This window comes from Naegleria gruberi, assembly GCF_000004985.1.
Source record: "Naegleria gruberi genomic scaffold NAEGRscaffold_5, whole genome shotgun sequence".
Taxonomy (NCBI): domain Eukaryota; phylum Heterolobosea; class Eutetramitea; order Acrasida; family Naegleriidae; genus Naegleria; species Naegleria gruberi.
This window is the reverse complement of record NW_003163322.1, coordinates 485,526-508,410: the sequence shown is the minus strand read 5'-3', so window position 1 is coordinate 508,410 and position 22,885 is coordinate 485,526. Positions and strand designations below refer to the sequence as shown.

At 33.6% G+C, this 22,885-nt stretch overlaps 14 protein-coding genes across 14 annotated transcripts; 5 read left to right on the top strand and 9 right to left on the bottom strand.

Moving 5' to 3' along the window:
• Positions 1–47: 47 nt before the first annotated feature.
• Positions 48–1,140, bottom strand: NAEGRDRAFT_56917 (uncharacterized protein). Its single transcript, XM_002681598.1, has 2 exons — positions 748–1,140; positions 48–706 (listed from the first exon to the last, which is right to left on the bottom strand). Exon 2 carries the CDS (start codon positions 629–631, stop codon positions 107–109), a length of 525 nt encoding a protein of 174 aa, XP_002681644.1. The 5' UTR covers positions 632–706; positions 748–1,140; the 3' UTR covers positions 48–106.
• A 331-nt stretch (positions 1,141–1,471) lies between these two features.
• Positions 1,472–3,077, bottom strand: NAEGRDRAFT_56916 (apoptosis antagonizing transcription factor). The gene has a single exon (XM_002681597.1). It carries the CDS (start codon positions 3,049–3,051, stop codon positions 1,489–1,491), a length of 1,563 nt encoding a protein of 520 aa, XP_002681643.1. The 5' UTR covers positions 3,052–3,077; the 3' UTR covers positions 1,472–1,488.
• Positions 3,078–3,274: 197 nt separating this feature from the next.
• Positions 3,275–4,144, top strand: NAEGRDRAFT_30524 (uncharacterized protein; the record flags this gene model as incomplete). Its single annotated transcript, XM_002681755.1, has 1 exon — positions 3,275–4,144. One exon carries the CDS (start codon positions 3,275–3,277, stop codon positions 4,142–4,144), a length of 870 nt encoding a protein of 289 aa, XP_002681801.1.
• Positions 4,145–5,547: 1,403 nt separating this feature from the next.
• Positions 5,548–5,907, top strand: NAEGRDRAFT_30532 (uncharacterized protein; the record flags this gene model as incomplete). Its single annotated transcript, XM_002681754.1, has 2 exons — positions 5,548–5,817; positions 5,860–5,907. Coding segments are annotated over 2 exons (318 nt in total), but the record flags the coding sequence as incomplete, so codon positions are not given.
• Positions 5,908–5,909: 2 nt separating this feature from the next.
• Positions 5,910–7,153, bottom strand: NAEGRDRAFT_62998 (uncharacterized protein; the record flags this gene model as incomplete). Its single annotated transcript, XM_002681596.1, has 2 exons — positions 5,910–6,989; positions 7,043–7,153. The coding sequence occupies 2 exons, from the start codon at positions 7,151–7,153 to the stop codon at positions 5,910–5,912; spliced, it is 1,191 nt and encodes a 396-aa protein (XP_002681642.1).
• Positions 7,154–7,459: 306 nt separating this feature from the next.
• Positions 7,460–8,773, bottom strand: NAEGRDRAFT_62997 (uncharacterized protein; the record flags this gene model as incomplete). Its single annotated transcript, XM_002681595.1, has 1 exon — positions 7,460–8,773. The coding sequence occupies one exon, from the start codon at positions 8,771–8,773 to the stop codon at positions 7,460–7,462; it is 1,314 nt and encodes a 437-aa protein (XP_002681641.1).
• A 759-nt stretch (positions 8,774–9,532) lies between these two features.
• Positions 9,533–11,173, top strand: NAEGRDRAFT_46164 (uncharacterized protein; the record flags this gene model as incomplete). Its single annotated transcript, XM_002681753.1, has 1 exon — positions 9,533–11,173. One exon carries the CDS (start codon positions 9,533–9,535, stop codon positions 11,171–11,173), a length of 1,641 nt encoding a protein of 546 aa, XP_002681799.1.
• Positions 11,174–11,636: 463 nt separating this feature from the next.
• NAEGRDRAFT_4979 (uncharacterized protein) lies at positions 11,637–11,963 on the bottom strand (the record flags this gene model as incomplete). Its single annotated transcript, XM_002681594.1, has 1 exon — positions 11,637–11,963. A coding segment is annotated over one exon (327 nt), but the record flags the coding sequence as incomplete, so codon positions are not given.
• Positions 11,964–12,055: 92 nt separating this feature from the next.
• Positions 12,056–13,624, bottom strand: NAEGRDRAFT_37747 (clathrin coat assembly protein). The gene is made up of 3 exons (XM_002681593.1): positions 13,560–13,624; positions 13,063–13,500; positions 12,056–12,949 (listed from the first exon to the last, which is right to left on the bottom strand). The coding sequence occupies exons 1-3, from the start codon at positions 13,621–13,623 to the stop codon at positions 12,114–12,116; spliced, it is 1,338 nt and encodes a 445-aa protein (XP_002681639.1). The 5' UTR covers position 13,624; the 3' UTR covers positions 12,056–12,113.
• Positions 13,625–13,629: 5 nt separating this feature from the next.
• Positions 13,630–15,172, bottom strand: NAEGRDRAFT_78288 (type II secretion system protein E; the record flags this gene model as incomplete). Its single annotated transcript, XM_002681592.1, has 2 exons — positions 13,630–13,679; positions 13,704–15,172. The coding sequence occupies one exon, from the start codon at positions 15,170–15,172 to the stop codon at positions 13,844–13,846; it is 1,329 nt and encodes a 442-aa protein (XP_002681638.1). The 3' UTR covers positions 13,630–13,679; positions 13,704–13,843.
• An 87-nt stretch (positions 15,173–15,259) lies between these two features.
• Positions 15,260–15,904, bottom strand: NAEGRDRAFT_82946 (ubiquitin-conjugating enzyme E2C). The gene has a single exon (XM_002681591.1). The coding sequence runs from the start codon at positions 15,874–15,876 to the stop codon at positions 15,370–15,372; it is 507 nt and encodes a 168-aa protein (XP_002681637.1). The 5' UTR covers positions 15,877–15,904; the 3' UTR covers positions 15,260–15,369.
• A 758-nt stretch (positions 15,905–16,662) lies between these two features.
• On the top strand, positions 16,663–17,739 carry NAEGRDRAFT_62991 (uncharacterized protein; the record flags this gene model as incomplete). The annotated part of the gene is made up of 1 exon (XM_002681752.1): positions 16,663–17,739. The coding sequence occupies one exon, from the start codon at positions 16,663–16,665 to the stop codon at positions 17,737–17,739; it is 1,077 nt and encodes a 358-aa protein (XP_002681798.1).
• A 101-nt stretch (positions 17,740–17,840) lies between these two features.
• On the bottom strand, positions 17,841–19,410 carry NAEGRDRAFT_78286 (patatin-like phospholipase family protein). The gene has a single exon (XM_002681590.1). The coding sequence runs from the start codon at positions 19,398–19,400 to the stop codon at positions 17,901–17,903; it is 1,500 nt and encodes a 499-aa protein (XP_002681636.1). The 5' UTR covers positions 19,401–19,410; the 3' UTR covers positions 17,841–17,900.
• Positions 19,411–20,414: 1,004 nt separating this feature from the next.
• On the top strand, positions 20,415–22,351 carry NAEGRDRAFT_56913 (N-acetylglucosamine-1-phosphodiester alpha-N-acetylglucosaminidase; the record flags this gene model as incomplete). The annotated part of the gene is made up of 1 exon (XM_002681751.1): positions 20,415–22,351. The coding sequence occupies one exon, from the start codon at positions 20,415–20,417 to the stop codon at positions 22,089–22,091; it is 1,677 nt and encodes a 558-aa protein (XP_002681797.1). The 3' UTR covers positions 22,092–22,351.
• Positions 22,352–22,885: the final 534 nt, after the last annotated feature.

Sequence of the window (22,885 nt, the reverse complement as noted above, 5' to 3'; positions counted from 1 at the left end):
TAGTAGTTTCAGTAGGTATGAGGAATAAAATAACATGAAACGTGATTGTTAAAAAGCAAAAATTCAAAATTTATATATGTACACGAATAATAATTTGTCCAGTAGCTTACCAAATTGAAAACCACCCTGATGGCTTCTTGGAATCATCCTTAGTGTCACTCTTTACCTCAACTTCAAATGAGAAACTCTTTCCATTTAAAAAGGTGAGATTGTCAGAGACGTTAGGTAAATGTGGAACGTCTTCGTGTGCTGATTTGATAATCTTCACCAATCTCTTCCTGAGGTCTTCTTGTAATTTTGTGGAATCAGGAGGGGTTTCTTTTCCCAGTTTGTTTGATATATTATCTTCGGATGTATTTTCAACTTTAACTAGAGGCATTCCTTCAAATAAATGATTCCACTGTGTATTCCAATGAATTTTGATAGGTATTCTCCAAGTTTCAAAGTAAACTCTTTCCTCTCGCTTTCCTCCAAAAATAGAAAATGAAGCCGAAACCTTCACTGTATAATACTTGATTTCAATTAAGAATCTTCTCGATAATATGCTCTCGTCTAATTTAATTATAGTTGCAGTTTTTTGTGCTGGTTGTTTCAAGTTTGGTTTGATAAAGAAGTTTTCTCCGAGCTTCATTTCCTCACGTAAATAATTTTGAAATTTTGCTGTAATATCTTGTGATTGTTGTAATATCAGTTGGTTTAATTACTTGGCTAATAAAAGATCATTAATATTCGAGATGATATAATAATAATACTTACAAAGCTGATACCATCCAGAACCTCACAATCCATTCCAATTGGAGGCACTTCTCCTAGAGCCCTATGGAACGTGATTGTGTACAAGAGTGATTTAATACAGTCCTTGATGATGGTAGATTGTTCATTAAAGGAGTGTTTTTTAGAATGATAATTGGTGTGTGATGGTGAAACCAAAGGAAGCTGTATATTCAGCTCCTGTATGTCGTGTGATAGAAGATTCATTCAAAGATGACAATATATTTACAAATCCTATCAAAAATTCCTCTTCTCTTTAATACAAAAACTATCCGAGAGGTGGTAGTTGTGTGTGATGATGTTTTTTTGATGTCTAGTCTACAATCAACTGCCTATTTTCAAAGTAAAGGCGCCAATTACTTGTTGTTTGCTTGTATTTTTTTAATCTATTTTTAAATAGTTTAAATTTAATATTACGTCCTTTTTGATAAAACGGTTATTGTACTTCCTTAAGTGAATTCAATGTTAATTACCGTGTTGTTTCAAAGATGGTCATTCAAACTAATAAATAATTAAATCTCCTTTATTAAAGTTACTGTCTTGTAGTTTGGTAATATTTTGACAAGAAAATTGACAAGATTTGAGTAAGGAATTAGAGAAAGTATTTGGACATTGGATTGACCATTACTGAATCAAACTTATCAAAGTAAATGGTATTTGATTGTTTGATAGTCATGAAGTCTAATTGAAAGAGATTTGTTAATAAATAAAAGAGATTTATTCCTCATCTGATGAAGCAGAGGAAGATTCATTGTCTTCATCTTGATCTTCAGTAAGAGTGGTAGTGGCATCATCAACTTCTTCCTCTTCCTCCTCAAATTCAACAGTATCTCCACCAAATAAGTTACCAAAAAGTGTTTGTGCTGATTCAGGTATTTCATTATCGAAATTTGGAGCCATAAAGTTGACCAATTCATTGTGGACTGTATATTTGATAGCTTTTCCCTTTGTCTTACCATCATATTTACCTTTAGTATTCTTCTTTGTTATGGCCTTTCTGAATGAAACTTCAGTTCCAGAACCAACTTCTGAAATTAAATCCTTAAGTAAAACTTGATAAAAGTCCTTATCATCGTAAATCTCAGTATCAAATTCAAATCCATTTTCATCAACTTTTGTATCTCTTTCTCGTTTACCTAGAATGGAAGGTTCAAATTGTTTAACTTGAGTTCTTCCAATTAATTTTTTCCTTTCCTTTTCGTTTTTGAGAACGTTACGCACTTGGTCAATTACACCAGCATTGATATTTCTAAGATTGAGTTTTGAACCTCCACTCACACTTGATTGAATCTTTGTTTTGGTTGCCCATCTATCAACAGATTCATTTCTAAAGGTTTCATAGCTCTTGTATGATTCATCCAAAACTTTCCAAACTTTTTCTGTCAAGTCACCTTCTTCAGAGCTGACAACATTTTGAAGATAATGACCATCAATTTCCTTCTCTTCAACCATTCCCTTCTTGAAAAGAGAAGATTGCAGTGAAAGCATATCTGCAATAAGATGGAATGTATCCTTTCTCAATTCTGCAAGACGTGTTGGAATATTTTCTGGTTCAGATGGTGTTTCACCATCTTGTTTTTCTACAGCTTGAGGTTTATCTTCCTTTGGTAAAATATCGTCGGTCATTTCAACAAAATCCCAAAACATTTCATTTTGAGGCAATCTATTACAATTCGAAAGTGGTTTTTGAAGTAAAATTCTCAACTTTAACAAGTGGTCGTAAATTAACTTTTGGTTCAATACACTCTTTGCTTTTTGTTTTTCTAATTGTTGAGTTTTCTTTAAAGTTTCCAAATCAGTGGAATCATATAAATCTTCTTCAACAATATCCTTGATTTGTCCCATGATTTCATCTTCCTCATCCACTTCATCATCGTCACCTTCCTCCTCATCGGAATCAATTTGTTTAAGTCTCTTAATTTCTGCCAAATAATCTTCATCTTTGAGTGCACTCATATCATCTACATCATCAAACAAATCTTCCTTTCTAATAGTATGACCCTTATAAGCTCCTTTTGTGAGTGATTCATCAAGAGAACGTAACATTGATACTCTATTTCCATCCTCAAAATCATCATCATAATCCATTTTAGCTTTTTCATCTTGATCTTCAAATTCAGTATCATTCTCCGGATCTATATCTTTCTTGTTATATTTTTGTGCAAGTTTTTGTAATAATTGTTTCTTCCTTTCTCCATCTTGTGAGTTGGCTGCTGCCGACGATGGTTTTTCAACCTTTCTCTTCTTGGTTAATAAATTCAGGTCAAGTTTGCTGCTCATTTTTTTCAATTATTTAGTTGAGGTGTATTGTTGGACTTCACCATTCTTTTTTATCGTATCAACTTCAAAACACTTTAAAAGCAATAAATGTTGAAAAGTTGAACATGTGCGAATAATTCTTCATTATTTAATAATAATCATCAAATAGTGATGTTAAAGAATAATAGTGAATGAAATATTCATCATCACAACAATTCCATGATGGCAAATAACTTCAAAAAAAATGCTCAAATTATCGCAAACAGAAAAACATTTTATTATTGATGGTGTGGAACAAAATATGAGAAATGACGGCAGAGCCCGATTGGACTATAGAGACTTTTCTTTAGAGACAGGAATTGTTTCGCAAACAAACGGAAGTGCTCGGGTTAAACTTGCTAATCATACAGATGTTCTTGTTGGAGTTAAAGTTGAAATTGGAGAGGTTGATCAAGATTTCCCTGACCAAGGAAGATTAGAGGTTCATGTTGAATGTTCTCCGAGTGCAAATAATGAATTTGAAGGAAGAGGAGCTGAAGAAATCAATGCAGAATTAATTTCCACTCTCAGAAATCAATTAAAAAATTCATTTGCTGTGGATTGGACTAAATTATGTATAGTGAAAGGAAAGCAATGTTGGATTTTATATGTAGATTGTATTGTGTTAGATTCTGCTGGTAATTTATTCGATGCTCTTGCTATTGCTACAAGAGCTGCTCTCTATAATACTAGAATACCTAAAATTGAGGTTATGGAAATTTCCCCAACAGAAACAGAATTTGAAGTGAGTGATGACCCACATGAATATTCAAGAATTGATTGTAGTAATATACCAATTTCTGTTACTTTGGGAAAGATTGGTTCTAAATTCATTGTTGATCCATCCTTGGAAGAAGAAGAATGTATTTCAAATCGTATGACTGTTTCTGTAAATAAGAAGGGCCACATTTGTTCAATTAAAAAGAGTGGCAAAGATTCTGGTGTTAATCCAAGTGAATTGACTAAAATGCTTCAAACAGCTAGAAAGATTGGTTCTACACTTTTGGAAGAATTGGACAAGTTATTGGAAAAGGAAGAAAAGGTCACTACAAAACAAGGGTTTTTCACAGATTAAATTATTTATTTTATCATTATTTTAACTCAACATTTTCAATTATTATTATTCAGTCTTGAATTCATTGTATGGAAATATTGTGAATTACTTGGATTGGTGGCGCCAAAATTCAACTACAAAAAAATGCCAAGAAGGAAGGAAGAGGAATCTGATGAATCAGAAGAGGAAGAATCAGAAGAAGAGGAATCTGGTAGTGACGATGATGAAGGATCCGATGATAGTGAGGAGGGTAGTGAGGAGGAAGATGGTAGTGAAGAGGAAGATAGTGATGAAGGCTCGGAGGAAGGAAGTGATGAGGAAAGTGAAGAGGAAGAGGACGAAACTCCCCGATCATCAAAAAAGAAATCAAAGAAGAGTAATAATGATGGAGATGGACTTTTAAATATTTCCCTTACAATTGATAAGGAAAATGGAAAAGTAATCTCATCAAAAGTTGAGGAAAAACAAAAGAAGGAAAATTCATCATCACCCTCAAATCAACAACCTCCGATAGAGACATCAACAGCCATGACTCAAACAGACTATAATATGTTTTTCCCTCCACTCTCGGAAGCTCTCTATCAAGCATCAACAAGTTCACAAAGAAGAGACGAATTACTCAATCAAGCCAAACGAATACTTCTTGCTCCTGATAATTCGAGAAACGCAAGATACGGTAGCCCTCAAATTCCACCTTATCAACAACCTATTTACAAGCCAGTTTCTTCACCTTATCCTCCAATGTTTGACCAACAAGGATCGAGAGGTCAATATCACCACCAAGATTCATACCAAGTACCACCATCTTCTAGAAGAGATCCTTACTCGTATAGTGGTAGCTCATCATTTAAACCAGTTGGTCCTCAATCACCTACATACTACCACGATCAACAACAATCTCATCAATACAAACATTATCCACCTCCACCTCGAGGACATTTTCCTCCATCAGAATACTCCACTAATGGTGTCAGATTTCAAACGGAAAGTAGCAGACATTATTATGATAGGAATGCTCCTTCTTCATCCTCATTCAAACCAATTTCTGAAATGGACACTTACAATAATAGTTCACCCTCACCGAGTAGTTTCTCAGAAGATAATCGATATGGACGATATATCAATCCTAAATTCATGTAAATACAATAAAAATACAACTTTGGACTGTTTTTTGTTGTTGTACGTATCAGTAACAATTTTGGCGGCAAACAAATTAAAAAAATTGAGAATACATAGCACCCTGTAAATAAATCAAGATGGACAGCATTCATATCCAAACCCATACAGAAAATGGTATACAAGAGGAAATCTTTCCAAACGTAAGTGTTTTATTCTTAATGCTCATCCCGTCCAGTCGTTCCACATGAAACCAAAAGAAGGTCAAAAGTAAGTTGATTCCGATAAGATGAATAATTAAATTATTTAGGTTTGTAAAATTGGATGTTGAGGAAAAGATTTCAGATTTCTTAAAAACCGAATTGGAAAATGAGGAATATGATGCTAATCACAGTGTGACTAGATCTAAGGAATTGAGTACTAAAATTTTGGATCTTTTGAAAAAGAGTGGATACCCAAGATATAAATTTATTGTTCAAGTGGTCATTACTAGCTCAACTGGCCAAGGTATTAGAGTTGCCTCTAGGTTTTTATGGGATCCTTCGACAGATAATTATGCTTCTGGATTTTTTAGAAATGTATGTTTTTTTAAATATTGTTATTTACACACAACTTTACAGAGCTCTTTAACTTGTGTTGCAATGGTATTTGGTTTATTTTATGAATAAATTTAGAATGAGTCATCATTTTCAGAGTCCATAACCATTTCTTCTTCGTTATCTTCATTTGAACTCTCCTCTTCTGATTCTCCATATTCATCTGAATCATATCCATCAGGTGTTTCTCTTGAGGCTATCTGTGGTTTTTGATTCGAAGGAGCTACGTTTAAATTTGGTTTACTGGCAGTAGCTGTTGTGGTTGTTCTACCTTCTGGTCTTCTTCCACTGGCAGCTCTTGGCCTTGCACTACTCTTTACTTCTCTTTCGTCTTGTTCTTCTTCTGATGATTCATCATCGTCATCCTCTCCATCACCTTCCTCATCGTCTTCGTCATCATCATCGTCGTCGTCATCATCCTCTCCATCACCATAAGTGGCTTGATTTTCACCGCTGAGATATTTGATTTCATCAGCTCTCAATTTCTTTCTCAGTAATTTGAGTCGTCGCTTATTTTCCTCAATTATTTCGGCTTCAGCCTTTCTATGTTTCTCCAATTCGTGCTCCAAATATTCAATATTTCTATATTTTTCAACGTATTTTCTGTACAATTCTTGGAGATCTGTTTCCTTTTGTTCATATTCATCCATAAATGCAGGTCTGAAGTTTGAAACTCGAGACAATCTCTTCTTTGCTCTCTCCAACTCGGTTTCCTTTCTCTTCTTTTTATCTTTGAGACTGTCTTCATCCTTTTTAAGATCATTGATACTTTTTTGTAATTCAGAAATCATGTCAATGGCTTCAATATTCTTCTTTTCAATATGTTCCTTAATTGTTTCAATATTGTGAGGGAATGAAATTGCTTCCAATCTTTCTTGTTTCAACTCAAGTTCCTTTCCTAAAAGTTCGTGCAATTCAGCTCCCAGTTCAGTTAACTCGGTAGCAATGCTTCTGATTTGTTTCACGTTTAATTGAAACTTGGAGCTATTTAATTGTTGGAGAGATGCTGTTTCATAATCGTCACTTTCCTCCACAGATTTAGCAAGAATTGTAGCATCATTTAAAAGCTTGGCAAGTTTGAGCAGTTCCTTAACGGCATACCCGTCTGCTTGATACAGCCTCTTTATATTTAATTTCACTCTAGCTTTATAATACTAAGCACAATTATTTCATGTTCAATAAAATAGTCCAAAATCAATAAACATACTACAACTTCACAAATAGATTTTAAAAAAGTTAATCTTTCCTCAACAGTATCTGTTCCTTCCACAATATCAACGTTTGGATCGTATCTATAATTGGTCAACATGAGTTGCATTCAGTAACGTTTCAAGAAATAGTGCTTACCTCTGAACTAGCCAATACAAAATTTCGGAGACTAACAAATAGTTTGGTGTTCTAAAATTTTCAACAGAAATCTTTCTCGAATAACCAAGAGACCTCATGATCTCGGTAAAGTCTATACTCATCATCAGTATATATATTAATTGTCACCTCCTATATAAAATACATACTCCTTAATTCTCTGAAAGACATTTTTTTTGTTTGTAGTATTTTTGAAAATTACTGACTGTAACCAATTGGCGGGAAACAACAAACCTCTCAACTGAATAGAAAACAAAGTTTATTTCACCTTCTTCTTATTTTGTTTGTTCAAGTGGTCGAGTACTCCCTTTCTGAATTCTACTAAATCCAATGGTTTCTTGGATTTGAAGAGTGCATAGAAACCTAAACTACCAAACAAGTGCCAAGATCCATGGAACATTCTCAAATAGTCTGCCTTATCGTCCAATCCTCTGACGAAACAAAAGAGACCAGCCATTAAGAATAATAAACCTGTCACAATCCATTTCGTGTGATAACGTGGCTTAAGGAAGGCATCCATAAAGAAAACTCTTCTAATGAGAACAATGGATGCAGGTAAAATAATTGGAAGAAAGGTGTAAAACTCAACCCATGGTGCCTTTTCTTGACAAATTAAAGCAAAAAAGAGGGAGAACCACTGCATCCATTCATAAAGCTTACTCTCTCTATAGAGAATTCTTCTTGCTTCATCCTTGACTCTTTTAGATTTGTGTGCAGATGGTTTGTAATTCATTTCTGGATCTTGTTCAATGTCACTGTCACTTTCTCCATTGGTTGCCATGTCATATTCTGCTTCCTGTGGAGAGCACCATGAATAGAATATTTGTTTCTCATAATTATTTTGTTTCCTATTTGGAGTGTCAGCCCATGACAAAGTATTTGGTGGACAGACAGAACACAAATGGAAGAATAATTGTTGCAAACTAAGAATAATGAAAATATTATCCAATCTATGCCATCTTCCGTGATCCATTCCAAAAATTAAAACTTGTAACGTATCTCCTGTATGATAGAATGTACTTGTGATACATGTTCCTATAGCAATAACTACAGCATGTGGTGTATTGATTTTATAGCACAAGTACATGAGAGGAAGTGCAAAAGAATTGGTAAAGACGACCACTACAACTTCCCACCACTTATCCGAATCATAATAATTGACAAAATCAACTACCTCTTTAATATAAGAGTGAATGGCAGAAGAGAAGGCTCCCTCTTCCACTGATTCGGAAGGCAGAGGATCAGGTTGCATTGGAAATTCTGAATTGTCATTTTGATGTGAACCTCCAACTTCATAAACTCCATCATCTGTTTCAATCACTCTATTGGGTGGCATTTGTGCATTCACTACTAGCGAATTACCAACTAGTAAAATAATAAATAAAGAAATCAATAAAATAAATAGAATATTTTGTTTCCAATACACTCGATTTTCAATTCCGAATTTTCCTATAATATTTGATGATGATCGTGATGTTGATCCATCACCAACACTTCCAGCTGGAACAATATTAACATCACCAACAAGCGAACGATTGACAATTTTCGTCCGTGATGGTTCTTGTTCTCTCATTTTTTTGTGTTTGGATATTGAGAGGTGAGATTTATCATGGTTGAAATGATCAACAGTAGGATAATGGACAAGAAAAGTACAGAGGTTATGTATAGATTGGATTAGATAATACCTCGAGAGTTTTATTTTACAAAATTACTATTTACACGTTTAGAGTTTGTTTTTACATTTTAATGATTGACTGAATTAAATTCTGTATCAGAATCGAATTACAATCAAATCGTTCTTTCAGTTTTGAAACTGTTGATCGATTTATATTCTGAAATAAATCATTCTTCTTTTCTAAAATTTGTAAAACAGCCTCATTATCTTCTAGAAGAGCTTTACATATTATAACTCTATTGATGGGTGTCAGTATGGAGAGATTGGGCAGTACACAATCTTCTAGCTTTTCGTGTTGAACAAGTGGATCCTTTGGCATTTGGAGTTGTTGCATTTTTTCCATTTTAACTTTTGAAAAAGGTCATGCGAGTATTTGACCTTATTTAGACTGCATTTTGTGAATTGATAAAATTGTTTCAAGACTCGGGGAGGATTTCGAAAAATGTCCATTCTTGATCGAAAATGTTATTTAGAAAGAGATTGAGCAATTCTAATTATCTTCGTCCTTCATTACAGAAATAACGCTGAACATTGTAAAATCCAAATAACTTTAAATTGAATAATATGTAAATATTTCTAGAATTTTAATAAAAACAAAAAAATCAGTTTTTTAATTATTTTGATATTAAAATTGAATTCAATAAAAATTTGAAAAAAATGTTTTTACGTTCCTCGAGCACAACCCTTCTCAAACTCTTTAAAAATGGAGGGTTTTCATCCTCTCGGAAATTTAATCACCATCATCGTCATTACAATAATATTTTTAAACTAGTTTCATCAAATTATACTACTAGTACAAGAAGAAACTTTTGTCAAAATTATTTAAATTTGGATACATCGAGACCTTCAGAAATTGATCCGGAAACTATTCGTTCCATTCATCAACGTGTTCAAGAATATTCTTCACGTGTTCAACAAGCAAAGGATGAAAAGCCAAATGCTTCCTTTCTTACAGAATTGAATGAAGGTGAACAAAAGGATCTTGCATCATGCTACAATAACTTGGGATATTATTGTCTTCAACAATTAAACAAACCAAAGGAGGCTCTCTTTTACTTTTTACAAAGTATTCAATTCAATTATAATAATGATCCAATCATTTTGTTTAATGCTGCTTCACTTTTTGAGAGAGAAGGAAAGAGACCAGACTCGGCAGCTGAATTATATATGAGAGCCATTAGAATTGACCCATATTTTGTTGATGCAAAGGTTCACCTTGCTCGTATATTTTCCAGTCATGAAACTGAAGAAAGTTCTAGATTTCAAGCTGCTGAATATTTATTCACTGACTTGTATAAAACACACAATCATTTGGGAGCAATGATTGAATTGGCAATGCTTTATTCAAGAAAGGGTGACCACTCGGAGGAATATAGAGAAAAGACTTTCCAAATTTTGGATGAATTGTTACTAAAACTTGTGGAGGAACCAAATTATATTGTGGATTTTAAGGAAATGGATGTTAAAGTTCCACAAGAATACAGTCAAGAATTGATTTCTAATTTGGATGCCTACATGAAAGGATTCAGAAATAGTGACAAGCAAGAATTACTGCTTCAGGATCCAGCATTTGGAGCTACAATTAACATTCCATACGAGAATGATGGCAATGGATTAAGTTTGGAAATTGCTGATATTTCTTACAGATATCATGCTCAAGATAATGAAACAGTTACTGGTTCTGATGTGATTAACACAATTTGTTATCTTTTAAAACAATTCAAGAGAGAGCGTGATGCCAAATCACTCTTTGATCAAGTGATTAAAGTAATTGAAAAGGATTCCCCATCCAAAGAAGCCTACATTGTTGACTCATCTACACTCTCAGCCTCCATGGCACTCTCAGAGGATGCAATCAAAAAAATCATTAAGGATATGGATGTAAATGAGAAGGCCAAGTTTTATATGAATTGTGCAATTTTATCAAATGGAATGGGTCAAGTTGATGAAAGTATCAGTCTCTTAGAAAGAGCCTTCGACATGACAAAGGGTAAAGATACTCAAATTATTGCCTGTATGGCTCTGTACATGCAAGAAAAGAGTCCACAAGTTTCAGATCTTTTATTTAAGCGAGTCATCTCTTTGGAACCAACAGAATTCCAACACTATATTGCCTACAGTTCATTCTTGCACCATCAATCTAGAACTAAGGATGCTCTTTCATTGTTAGAAAGAACCATTAAGAAATATCCTCAAATGAAAGAACAATTGGAAAAGCAAATGGAATTGATAAGGGATGTAAATAGTTCAGGACCTGGTAACATGGCTGACTTATTTGGTAACAGTTTCTCAAGATAAATCCGAAAATGTATTGTTTTTATTTTTTATTATATTTTAATGGTTAATGTTGAGTGAATTTAATTTACGCCAAAAAAGAATGTTTACCATTAGAAATTGATTTCACACAAATGATCATTCCTACAGTTTCATCCTAGAAATAATTCCTAATTTATAAATTCGTTGGTTTTTCTTCCAAATTCAATTCCGACATGGATGATGCAAGTTGTTCTTCGCCAATAATTTCCTTGGCTCTCTTCAATGCTCTCATTTGGAATAATTTTTCGTCCAATTCCTTCTTCATTTCGGCCTTTTCAGTATTTTGAGAAACTTGTTTGAGATGGTTCAAATGTTGTTTTTCAAATTTGATAAGATAATAATTCACCAATTGTTGTTGTTCCTCATCAGTCCAAGTTTTTCTAATAACTTCATCAGAGTCTGTATCTTTGTATGGATTGCTTGGTCTCTTGACACGTTTCTTTGGTTCAGGCTTTGGAATAACAGAACCACTTTCCTTGGCCATTCTTACTTTGGTACCATCTTCCATATAACGCCAAGCAACTTTAGTGGCTTTATCAGTTTCTGGACAAACCAATGCAACATTACTACAATGAAGTGGAGATTCCTTCATAATTGAATAACCGGCTCTTTCTTCAGTTCTTTTAATATTCTTTTTAACCAAATTACAACCATCAACTACAACTCTATTCTTATCACGTAAAACCTTTTTAATAACACCTCTCTTTCCGGCATCCTTTCCGGTAGTGATTTGAACTAAATCTCCTTTCACTAATTTCCACTTTTCAACAAGATTTTGTTGCAACAATTTCTTTGGAAGAGCAGGCATGTTTGTTGTTGAATATTTTTTTAATCGTAAAAATTTATTTTTTTTATTTTTCAAATTTTCAATCATCTTTACTTGTTGGAATGAAAGAAAGAGTTCAGGAGAAGGATGAGAAATTTACATGGAAACTCTTCCACAGTATGAACCTGCTTGAGTAACATATCTAACCCAACGTTTTTGTTTGTTCTTGTTATCGTTATTGAGACTGTCATTTCCAATTTTCAAATATCTCAATTGGAGACCACTCATATTGTGCATTGGAATTTCAAATTTCATAGAGACTGGCCCAATAAGCTTCCTCTCATCAATACGATTTGGTTCAGGAAGAGTAATTCTCAATTTGATAAATTGTTCAGAAGCTCCTGGGAATTTCTTAATACCCCAAATGACAACCTTATCCTTTTCCTTATATTCGTACGATTGCTGAGTTTCCTTATCATTTCCAATAACTACACCACATGATGTGGCATTCTTTGGTACTGGAATACGAACAAAAACTCCTGTGGCAGATGTAGAAGCAGGGAAGTCAGATCTCACTTTGAATGATGCCTCAATCTTATATTCATTGAATTTGGAAATGTAAGGTGAAACTCTAAATGGCATAATGACGTGATGATTGTTGGTAACTCTATATGAAAGAAGAGTAGTTTCACCATCTTGTGGATAGAATGACAATTGACGACCCATTTCAAATTCCTCTCTATTGATAATTTCATTAAAATTCAAAGCATCAACTCTAATGGCAGAGTATGGTGTGTTTGTATCTGTTCCAATAGCTAAATCTTGATTCAATGCAATACGAATCAGTGGAGATCCCATCAAGTAACTCTTCACAACAATCGATCCAATAATTTCCGAACGCAAAACTGATCCCTCTGCATTCATTTCACAATTTATACGTTCCAAAACATCAACGAAAATTTGATCATTCTTCTTTTGAATTGGCAAACAAGCTGTGTTTAAAAATCAAGTTTCCAATAATAATTTTAAAATAATCATCAATTATTATTAATTGCAATTAATTAACGTTAGAATGTTAAATTAAAAAACACAATTAAATACATACTTGCTGTTGATTTGACAGTTTTTGGATCAATAAAACTTAAATTCAATAAACCAGCTGTAGTCGGAACATCAACAGTTTCAATCGGTTCGTTGTGAATACAATATGTTAAAATGTTGGTTTGAGTTGTTTGAACCTTTCCCCAATCGAATAATTCATCCAATAATTCATAAACCATTACAAAATTCTTTCTAATCGAATCTTCACTCAATTGACCAGTAAAATCTCTAATTAAAATACAAGCACGTTCCAATAATTCAAAAATTGTTATTGGTGAACAATTTTCTCTACTTGTACACACAATATATAATCCTGATTTACGAACATGGAAGAAATTAATTCCTAGTTGATTGAAAATTGGCTTTCCATAGTTTTCCATACTTTCGTTACGAACATTACGGAAGAATAAATCCTCTACTTCATCGAAAATATCATAACGATCTGTGATTTTTGGTGTTTAGTATAATTGTTGGTGATATATTAGTGGTGAGTGTACATACAGTTACGTGCTATAATTTTATCACCTCTTGATGAGAGAACAAAGAAGTGTGTGATGGTGGTCATTTTTTTAATTGGATGATTGATGTTTTTATGTCATCGTGACTCATGTAACAGTCGACGAAGAAAAAGAATCTACGTAAGACTTCTTTACATTTGGTTTTGTCAAGTATTTTGTTAGCCCTCCTCTTCCTCGTTCATAGATGATTGCTGCATTCCTTACATGACATCATCAATTAGGTGGCGAAACTACAATCCAAAAATTAAAACTCAATTGAAACGATTCTTAAACACTGTTCTGTAAATACATTGGATTGACTTGACCTTGCATAATGAGGGACAGAAGGGTTTCTTCTGTTGTGTAAGTATGCTTCTTACGAAGTGTTTCCATATCAGATTCAGGTGTAATGTATAAAAACTCATAAATGGTATGATTACTGATGTAGCCATTTACACAGTGAGGACATGTCTGACCCTTACTATTCGATGGTTCAGGTGGCATGCAAACTACGGGTACTTCCTTTCTTCTATTCACTTTTTCTGTGGTGACAACTCTATACATGGTCAGCAATTTGAGTGCTCTATTATCAGTTCTACCATAAATTACCATATTTCTCTTACAATGTGGACATAAAATAGGGACACGCTTAACTCCCATAATGCATTTGAAAGCTCTGAATTGAGTTTTCAAATCAATATTCATTGACTTTAGTCTTTCCAACAAATCGATTGGTGAAGAAGCATGTCCTGTACTGATAACTTGAACACCACTGAGAGCTATTGAGGTTGCTGTTTCAAAATCCACCTTATGTCTCAATTCACCAAAATAGATAATATCTGGATCATGTTTGAGTAAATTATTGGCTGTTTCTGCAAGGGATCTTTGTTTTCCTTGAATTTCTTGAAACATATCAATTTGACAAACATTAAACAAGCCGTGGGTTTGTAAATTCACTTCAACAGGATATTCCAATGAATAAATTGCCAATGCCTTTTCAGCAGACATTTCACATAGAATACCTCTCACAATGGTTGACTTTCCTGAACCAGTTGGTCCAACAATGCAAACGTGACCACCCTGACCCTTCTTACTTCCAAAAACCTTATCAATATCTGGTGGTTCACCCTTTGGCTGTTCAACTAATGCACTTCTCGGATTGAGTGGTTTTGTACTTGTGTAAACTCTTTCCATTTCCCGAGAGAATAGGGTTGCTTTGACATCAGTTGCAGGAAATCCAATATTCCACTTGTTCTGTTTCTTATTAATTTCCTCTTTTGATAATCCACTATTGGGCATTGAATTCATAGAAGAACGAAAAGACTCTTCAAAATTTTGTTGAGAATTTCTATTGGATGGATTTTTCATGCTGTGGAAGAGAGCCTTCACTGGTAACATGATATCTTCTTCATTTTGAATATTTTCTTGAGGATTATCACGTTCGGATGATTCGGAAGTGTTCAGAGAAGAGTTTGATGATTGTTGTAAATTATTAATTGATTCCTTCACCTTGAAAACATTTGGTGATAAATGTCGGAGCAGTGTAGTTAATCTGGATCGTTGTTTTTCCTTTTCGTGTAATGATTGCTGCCCAGCTCCATTTTCTCCTTGTAACATTTTTTTCAAATTTATTAATTAATAATTTATTCAATATTATTTATAAGATTTCAGCATCACACAATAAAACAATAGGAAAGAAATTCATGAAATTGTTCAGTTAGATTTATTTTGTACATTAAAGAGTATTGCTATTACGCTCATCTTTTGTTTTTAACAAATGTTTGTAAAAATGGAAAGTGAAACACCTCAGTTTCTTATTGTTTCTTTTGATAGGTCAAATCAACCAATCTCTTAAATTCGACAGGGTCAGCATAATTTTGAGCAGCTTCACCATTCAATGGATCTTCAATATTTGGATCATTCATCAATGATTGTATAGAAATGAGAATAGTTCTAACATTATATGTGGCAGACCACTTATCCTTCAAGATATCCAAACAAATGTTTCCGAATTGATCTACATTTGGATGGTAGATTGGTGTGATAAACTTTACAACTGGAACCTTGAATGGATAGTCATTAGAGAAGGAGAGGGAGAGTTTGTACGATTGTCCATCATAACATGTACCTTCGCATCCTTTCAATGTACCTGTCCATTTGAGCATATTACCTTCTTCCGGAAAGGCTGTAATACCAGCTGTCTTGGACATCATTAAATTCATCAACTCGGATTGCAAACGTTTGGTGGTAGATTGAGCATTTGATGGTGCTTGTTTAGAGGCAGCCTTTGATGGACTGGTCACGATGGCTGATGAGCTCATGTTGTATGGGTGTGGTATGGAGTGATTGGAGGTGTTTTTTTATGATTTGTTTTCATTTCAACTACCGTAATTTAAAGAAATTTATTTAAATTTTTATAACGGTTAGTTTTTTAAAATTTACAAAACGGTTCCACCACGATAAGAGACAAGTAATCAAGAATTAAATGGTAAGCGAGTGACTATTATATTTTTAATGGAGCGACCGAGCAACTACCCTTTACAATAAGCTGAATTGTTATTATCATTGATGATACATTAGGAAATTGTTTTAATTAGTTGACTGTTTTTTAAGCTGAACTAAAACAAGTCAAATTCCATAATTCACATGAACCATTTCTAAACATCTTGGAAATGCTATAAAACCCACACCATTTTATAAATCAATTAAAAAACAACAACTTGAAACAAAAGAAATGGAAAACAAATCATCAGACTGGAATAAGGAAAAGGATTGGAAGCAAGAAAATCTCCAAGGAAAGAATCTTGGAGGAGAGTATACCAGTGAAAAGAAAGATGTTATTACAAATCTTGGTAGTAAGGACAAGGAGAAATTAAGAGAAGGTGAGAATGTTGAAAATCTTTCCAAGGAATCTGATATCAAACAAAAAGGAAGTGAAATTCCAATCAATAGAACCTCAAATGTTTAATTATTCATTCGAATAATTTATATGTCATCTAGTGAGACTTGAAATTAACATCATTCTGTAAATATTGTAAATAAATTGATCGTGTGAGAACTTAATTAATTGACTTCTTGAATGAACAGGAAGCAATAAATAAAAAAAAATGAGCAAAGTTGAAAACCAATCATCGAATAGTGCATCCTCCAGGTCGTTGTCTTCATCATCAGACAATAGAAAAACCGACAATTATAATTCTTCGTATCGGAATGATAGAGGATCATCATCGAGAAGGTACTCACCAAACAGACGATCGGATTCAAGATATGATAGAAATGATAGTAGAAGGGATAATAATTATGGTGGATCAAGGGAAAGACGTTTGTATGACGATAATAGGGATAATAGAGATAGTAGGGATAGTAGAGACGATAGGGACAATTATAAATCGGAAAGAAGAGAATACAATGATAGAAGGATCAACTCATCAAACGATAATAAGAAGGATATGAATGAAACATTGAAAAGAAAACTTGAGGAACGTCAAACTGAACAAAAAAGACAAAAGAAATCACCAGAGGATGAAGATTATTTAGATCTTGGGGATGATAAAAAGGAGGAAAAACAACAAGCTGATGGAGTTTATTCACTTGAGGATGTTGCCAAAGAAATTTGGACAGATGAAAAGGATTTTATTCTCAAACCTACATCAGTTGATCAATTAATTGAAATTAACAAGATTCATATTTTGAGAAGGGAAGAACGTGAGAATAAATTTAAAGAATTCGAAAGAAAAAAGAAGGAAAAGAAAGAAAAAAAGAACAAAAAGGAAAAGAAGGAAAAGAGCAAGAAGAAGGATAAATCTTCGAGCAAGCAAGATGATGAAATTGCAGGACCTAAATTATTATCTGATTTGATGAATGACCAAAGTACTAAATACGAAGTTCCTCTCTTACCAGGTGAAGGTGCAGCTATTGCTGAATTCATTCAACAAAATAAGCGTATTCCTAGAAGAGGTGAAGTTGGTTTGACAAGTGATCAAATTACAAATTATGAAGATTTGGGCTATGTCATGTCTGGTAGCAGACACGCCAGAATGAATGCTATTCGTATCATGAAGGAAAACGAAGTATATATGCAAGAAGAAAAGAAGAGATTGGATCTTTTACAAAAGCAAGAAAGAAGTCAAAGAGAAAACAAGATTATTTCACAATTCAGAGATATTGCCAAAAAGGAACAATAATATGTGGAATAATTTAATTAGGTGAAAGTTACAGTTGTTGTTACTATTGAAAGATCTTGAATCAAGTAGAAAATAGACCAAAAGAATTTCAATATTTGTTTACAATTTATTTACATTAAGAAATTTTATTAACAATAAATAATAATACTAGATTCCAGGATTTAGAGTTCGTCCTTTTTAGGTGTTGCAGATTCCATCAGTGAGGCAAACAGTGGGTGAGCACTCAATTCTTCATCTGTAATGTTATCATCTTCATCATCTTCTTCTGTGATATCTTCCTCTGATGGTTCTTCGACATTTTCTTCATCATTTGGATCAGTATTAATTTCATTGCTGGTAATAACTTCCTCATCAATAAAGTCAGACTTGATAATCTTCTTCAATTCCTTCAAATCCTTTTCAATGCCACTATCTTCAAAGAAGAATTCAACTCTGTAAATATATACCTTCTTCAAATTACTATTCTTCTTGACAGCATCAATGACATATCTGATACCTTCACCAGTGAGACCAACATTGGAAATATCAATCTTTCCAAGATGAACATTTTGTTCAGACAAAACTGTGGCAATAGCTTTAACACCATTATCAGCAATTCTATTGTCACTGATATCAATCTTTCTAAGGCTCTTATTATTTCTAATGAGCTTCACCAAAACTTCAACAGCATTCAAACTATCCATTCCAATTTCATTCATATCCAATAAGTTAAGAGTGGTACTCTTCTCAACAGCAGCACAGAAAGCAGTGAAAGCCTTCAATCCAAATTGAGTATTTTCACTAATATCAATGTGGGTCAATCTGTCTGGATGACTTTCAATGAAATTAGCAAGTGCCAATACACCTTCTTCCTTCAAACCAGTCTTCTTCAAAACAATATCATTCAATGTTGGAATAGCTTCAGCAATCTTGACAACATACTTGGCACCTTCATCACCAACATTATTAGCCAAAATCACCAACTTGGTAAGTGGTGGAATAGTGACCTTATCAGGGGAGGTATTGCTAGCAGTAGGAAGTAAAATTGGACTGAAAATAACCTTCAAACATGCACTATCAATATTATTATTATACAAGTAGAGCTTTTTCACAACAGATCCCTTTTGGAAGAGCAAGTAAGACAAAACCATACAAGTTTCCAATGTCATATTATTAGAAGTGACACCAATAACTTCCAAAGTAGGTTGAGTTTGTTTCAAAAAGCCTCTCTCAAGTAAAATAGCCAACTTGGAAGCTTCCAAAACATTTGGATCATCCTTCTCAGCACCATTCTTATTAAAAACAATTCTCTTCAATTTGTTTGCCTTTGGACTACCCAAAAAATCTCCCAATTTCTCAACTTGAGCAACATTATCGAATGGAATCTTTCTCAAAAACAAATCACCATGTTGTTCCAGTGAACTTGAAGATGAAAGACGTTTAATCAACTCTTCAATAGAAATATTTTCATTCTCCAAATCCTCTTCAACTCCATAGAATGGTTTACTCTTCAATTGTCCATCAGGAGTAAACTCTTCACTTCCCATTTCAATACTCGATTTTTGTTCAACTTGTTGAGCAGTAGTAACAACAATGAGTGTTGAGAGAAGAATCAAGGAAACTACTAAAAATACAACACCAACACCTCGGAAGGTTGATGCTGTCTTTGTATTGATGATCATTTTTTTTGTTTGTTGTTGATTTCCGAAACTCTGTGTTGGTAAGGTTTTTATTATGTGATGAGTGACTTGATGTGAAGAGCTAGAAAGAGTCAATTATTGGGTTCATGTATTGAATTGATCAATGTCTTGAACAATTTGGTAGTCTGATGATGGACCAAATGTGGATCATTTTGCAAACTACAGAAATTTTCAAAAACCATTTTTATTTTTTACATTTTTAATATATTTAATAAATTTGATTGTAATTTTGTATAAAAATACATCATTCCATTAAGTATTTATTGGAGAGTGTTACGCTAATTCAAATCAGATAAAGCAACAGAAACCGAAAAAAATATGTCTTTCGCTAGTGCTAAGGAAGTAATCACCCATTTCGACCAACAAACAAAAAACCTTCCTCGTCTTCCCAAAGCTAACGTTAAACCTAACATTACTTACAAACCAACGGAAGAGGAATTGAATACGCTTAACAATTTGAGTAAGGCAAAAATAGAAGGGCAGAGAGCAGAAATTATCCAGTCGATCCAAAATTTAAAAAGCCAACAACAAAACGAAAACAAACCAAACCAAAAATTGTCAAAAGAAACAGATGATGGTGTATAGAGGAGTGTTAATCCAATTTTAAGCATATTGAGGACGAAATAATAATAGACAATTACTTTCAAATTCAGAGCCAATATGTTGTTTTGAAAAAAGTGATTGGCCAGAGAGTCCATCATTGTAAAAGGAATGGTATCTCACAAAGAAAGTTCATAATGGTTTGGGAATTCGTACCACAATAAAAGGTACTTGTGAAAAAATTAGAATAAGATTTTTGGGTGTCTTGATTTATCAACACCCATATTTCACCTCAGTGTTTTTCTCTGATTATTTTTAAAATTTTTATAAATATTGAGTCCGTATATGAATTTTGAATTAATCTCAATATTATGTCAATTCATGAAAGGTAGATAAGAAGTAAAGGCTCTCTTGGTTTGTTTTCAAATAAAGTGTATTGGAAATATCTTTAAAAAAATGAGACTCTCCCGCTCTTCGTCTCTTTGTAGCGTTTTGTTCTCCGTGCTCCTTCTTATGATATTGATGATAACAATTGTCAACACTCACAATTTACTAGTTGAGAGTAAGAGTTTGAAAATGATAACCGAGCACACAATAACGGAGGATATTGCCTCTAATCCCTACTCAAAGGATCAATTAAATTATAATCAATTGAAACCTCTCCGAGAACATTTGAAACGAGTGGGAATGATGAAAAGGTCTCCTCATAAAAGACAGGAAGGAACTGAGGAAATGGTAGAGACTCAGGGTGATGCTGCAAGTGAATTTATTCCGTATGAAATGTTTCCTGTTGCAAGAAGAGAGCTTGTTGGAAAGGATAAAAAAGCAGATATTGAATATAAATTCTTGGGATTGGACTTTGGAGGTCAATATGTGAATGGTCACATGTTGATTTTAAAGAATCCGATGAAACATTTTTCAATTGTTGAACCAGGTCCACCAAATTCTCCCCAACCAAAAACATCAAAACAAGCAAACACTTCACCAATTTCAAAAGTCTGGGAGGCTTATGAAGGAAAAAGAGATTTAAGAGGAGGATGTTACTATAATGTCACAGCACCTGTGAGAGATATTGCCAAGTATCATGCTAATGGTTATTTTTGCCATTATACTACAAATGCAGGATTTTTCAATACTCACAAACATACATGTTTGGGAAATGTAGTATCTGATGGTAGAATTTCACATGTCAGCACTAATCACAATGTAAATTTTGGAATTACAAAGGATGGAAAATACTTTATTGGATATACTGATGAGAATACTAAATTGGAGGATTTTGATCAAATGATTTCAGGAGTAATTTGGCTTGTTCGTAAGGGTGAATCCTATGTTGATGAGAGCTCTAAAATTGAGGATATGTCCATACAAGAAACTGGCAATGCTAAAAGATTTATCACTGTTAGAGCCTCAAGATCTGCATTGGGTCATGACAAGGAGGGGCGTCTCGTTCTTGTCTCTATTGATGGAGATGGAAATCACAATAAGGGTCCAACCTTGTACGAGTTGGCCACCCTTATGATCGAATTAGGAGTTGAAAATGCTATCAATTTGGATGGAGGAGGATCTGTTACAGTTGTTCGTGATAATGATGTTGTCATTAATAGTGTCAGTGATGGTTGCTCAGCTAGTGCCTCTGACTATGATGCTGATTTTGCTGACAGAAATTCCTATTTCAGATGTGCAAGAAAAGTAATGACTTCAACATGTTTCCATGATGATGTCAGTGAAGAGGAAAGAGATATTCAAAAGGCCCTTGAGGGCATTGACAAACCAGAATTCTCTTCAAGAATAGATCAATTCATCAAGCTTGTTCAAATCTTGATAGCAGCAGTTATTGCCATTGGTTTATTCATTGGATTGTCAATTATTGCCTTTGCTTGCACAATGTGTTTCTGTGGAAAGAGCATTCAAAGTGGACCTAAATATTCCAAACTTGGTGGTCAAGATTTGGAAATGATGAACGTTCCTATTGAAGAAGATAGTGACAATGCTGATATTCTTCAATCAGTCGATAAGGAATTTATGTCTAGTCCATCAGCAACAAAGCCAAATACTAATGTAAAAATCAAACACGAAAATAATTCCTCAAATGACGATGCCACCAAATGCACTCCAGAATCCAAGCAATAATGATTCTAATAATTTACGAATCCAAGTTTATAGTGAGACGTGTGGTTTTTAAGGCAGACTTGCGAATGCAATCTTCATATTTTTTCCAATATCTTTGTCGTTTCCATTCAGTCTGAATCCAATGAAGAGGAATGGATCTAAATTCTGCCAATTCATGTCTACAGTTGTAAACTGTTTGCATGGTAACAATTTTCATAAATCCATTATGCATACAATTATAGTAATTTCCATACATTGAATAAATACTATGATTTTCTACTTTTGAAAAGTCTTCTCCAACTTGAAAAGTATGGTTGTTAGATTTGAATAGATACCTAGGTTCAGATTTTTGCAAAATATTATCCGTGAAGGAATCCAAAAATTGTAAATCATCCTCTCCTGATTTTAAATAATTATTTAATTCTGTAATTTTTTCCTTATCATTCGGATATAATTCCTTTTCATTCTCAATTTTTGAAATTAAATCATATTTAATTTGTTTACATGCAGGGAGGTTAGAATTATTAACAAGAAAATTGAATTGATTTTTCACCATGGCAATATATTCATTGGTTCTTGTCGGAAGAGCAAAAGAATGTTCCCCACTAGAAATTGCCTCTTGTAAGCTTTCATTATTTGCAGCAAATGTCTGGGATCGTGGGATGGGTTTAGTAAAATTAAATCGGAGAATGGAATCATCGACACCACTTGGTGTTTGTGCACCTTCTCTTGGTGGAATTGTTGACATTTTTTAAAGTAATTATAATTAAATTATTTAAATTTTGGCGCAATAATAAATTTAATCAAACTGAATC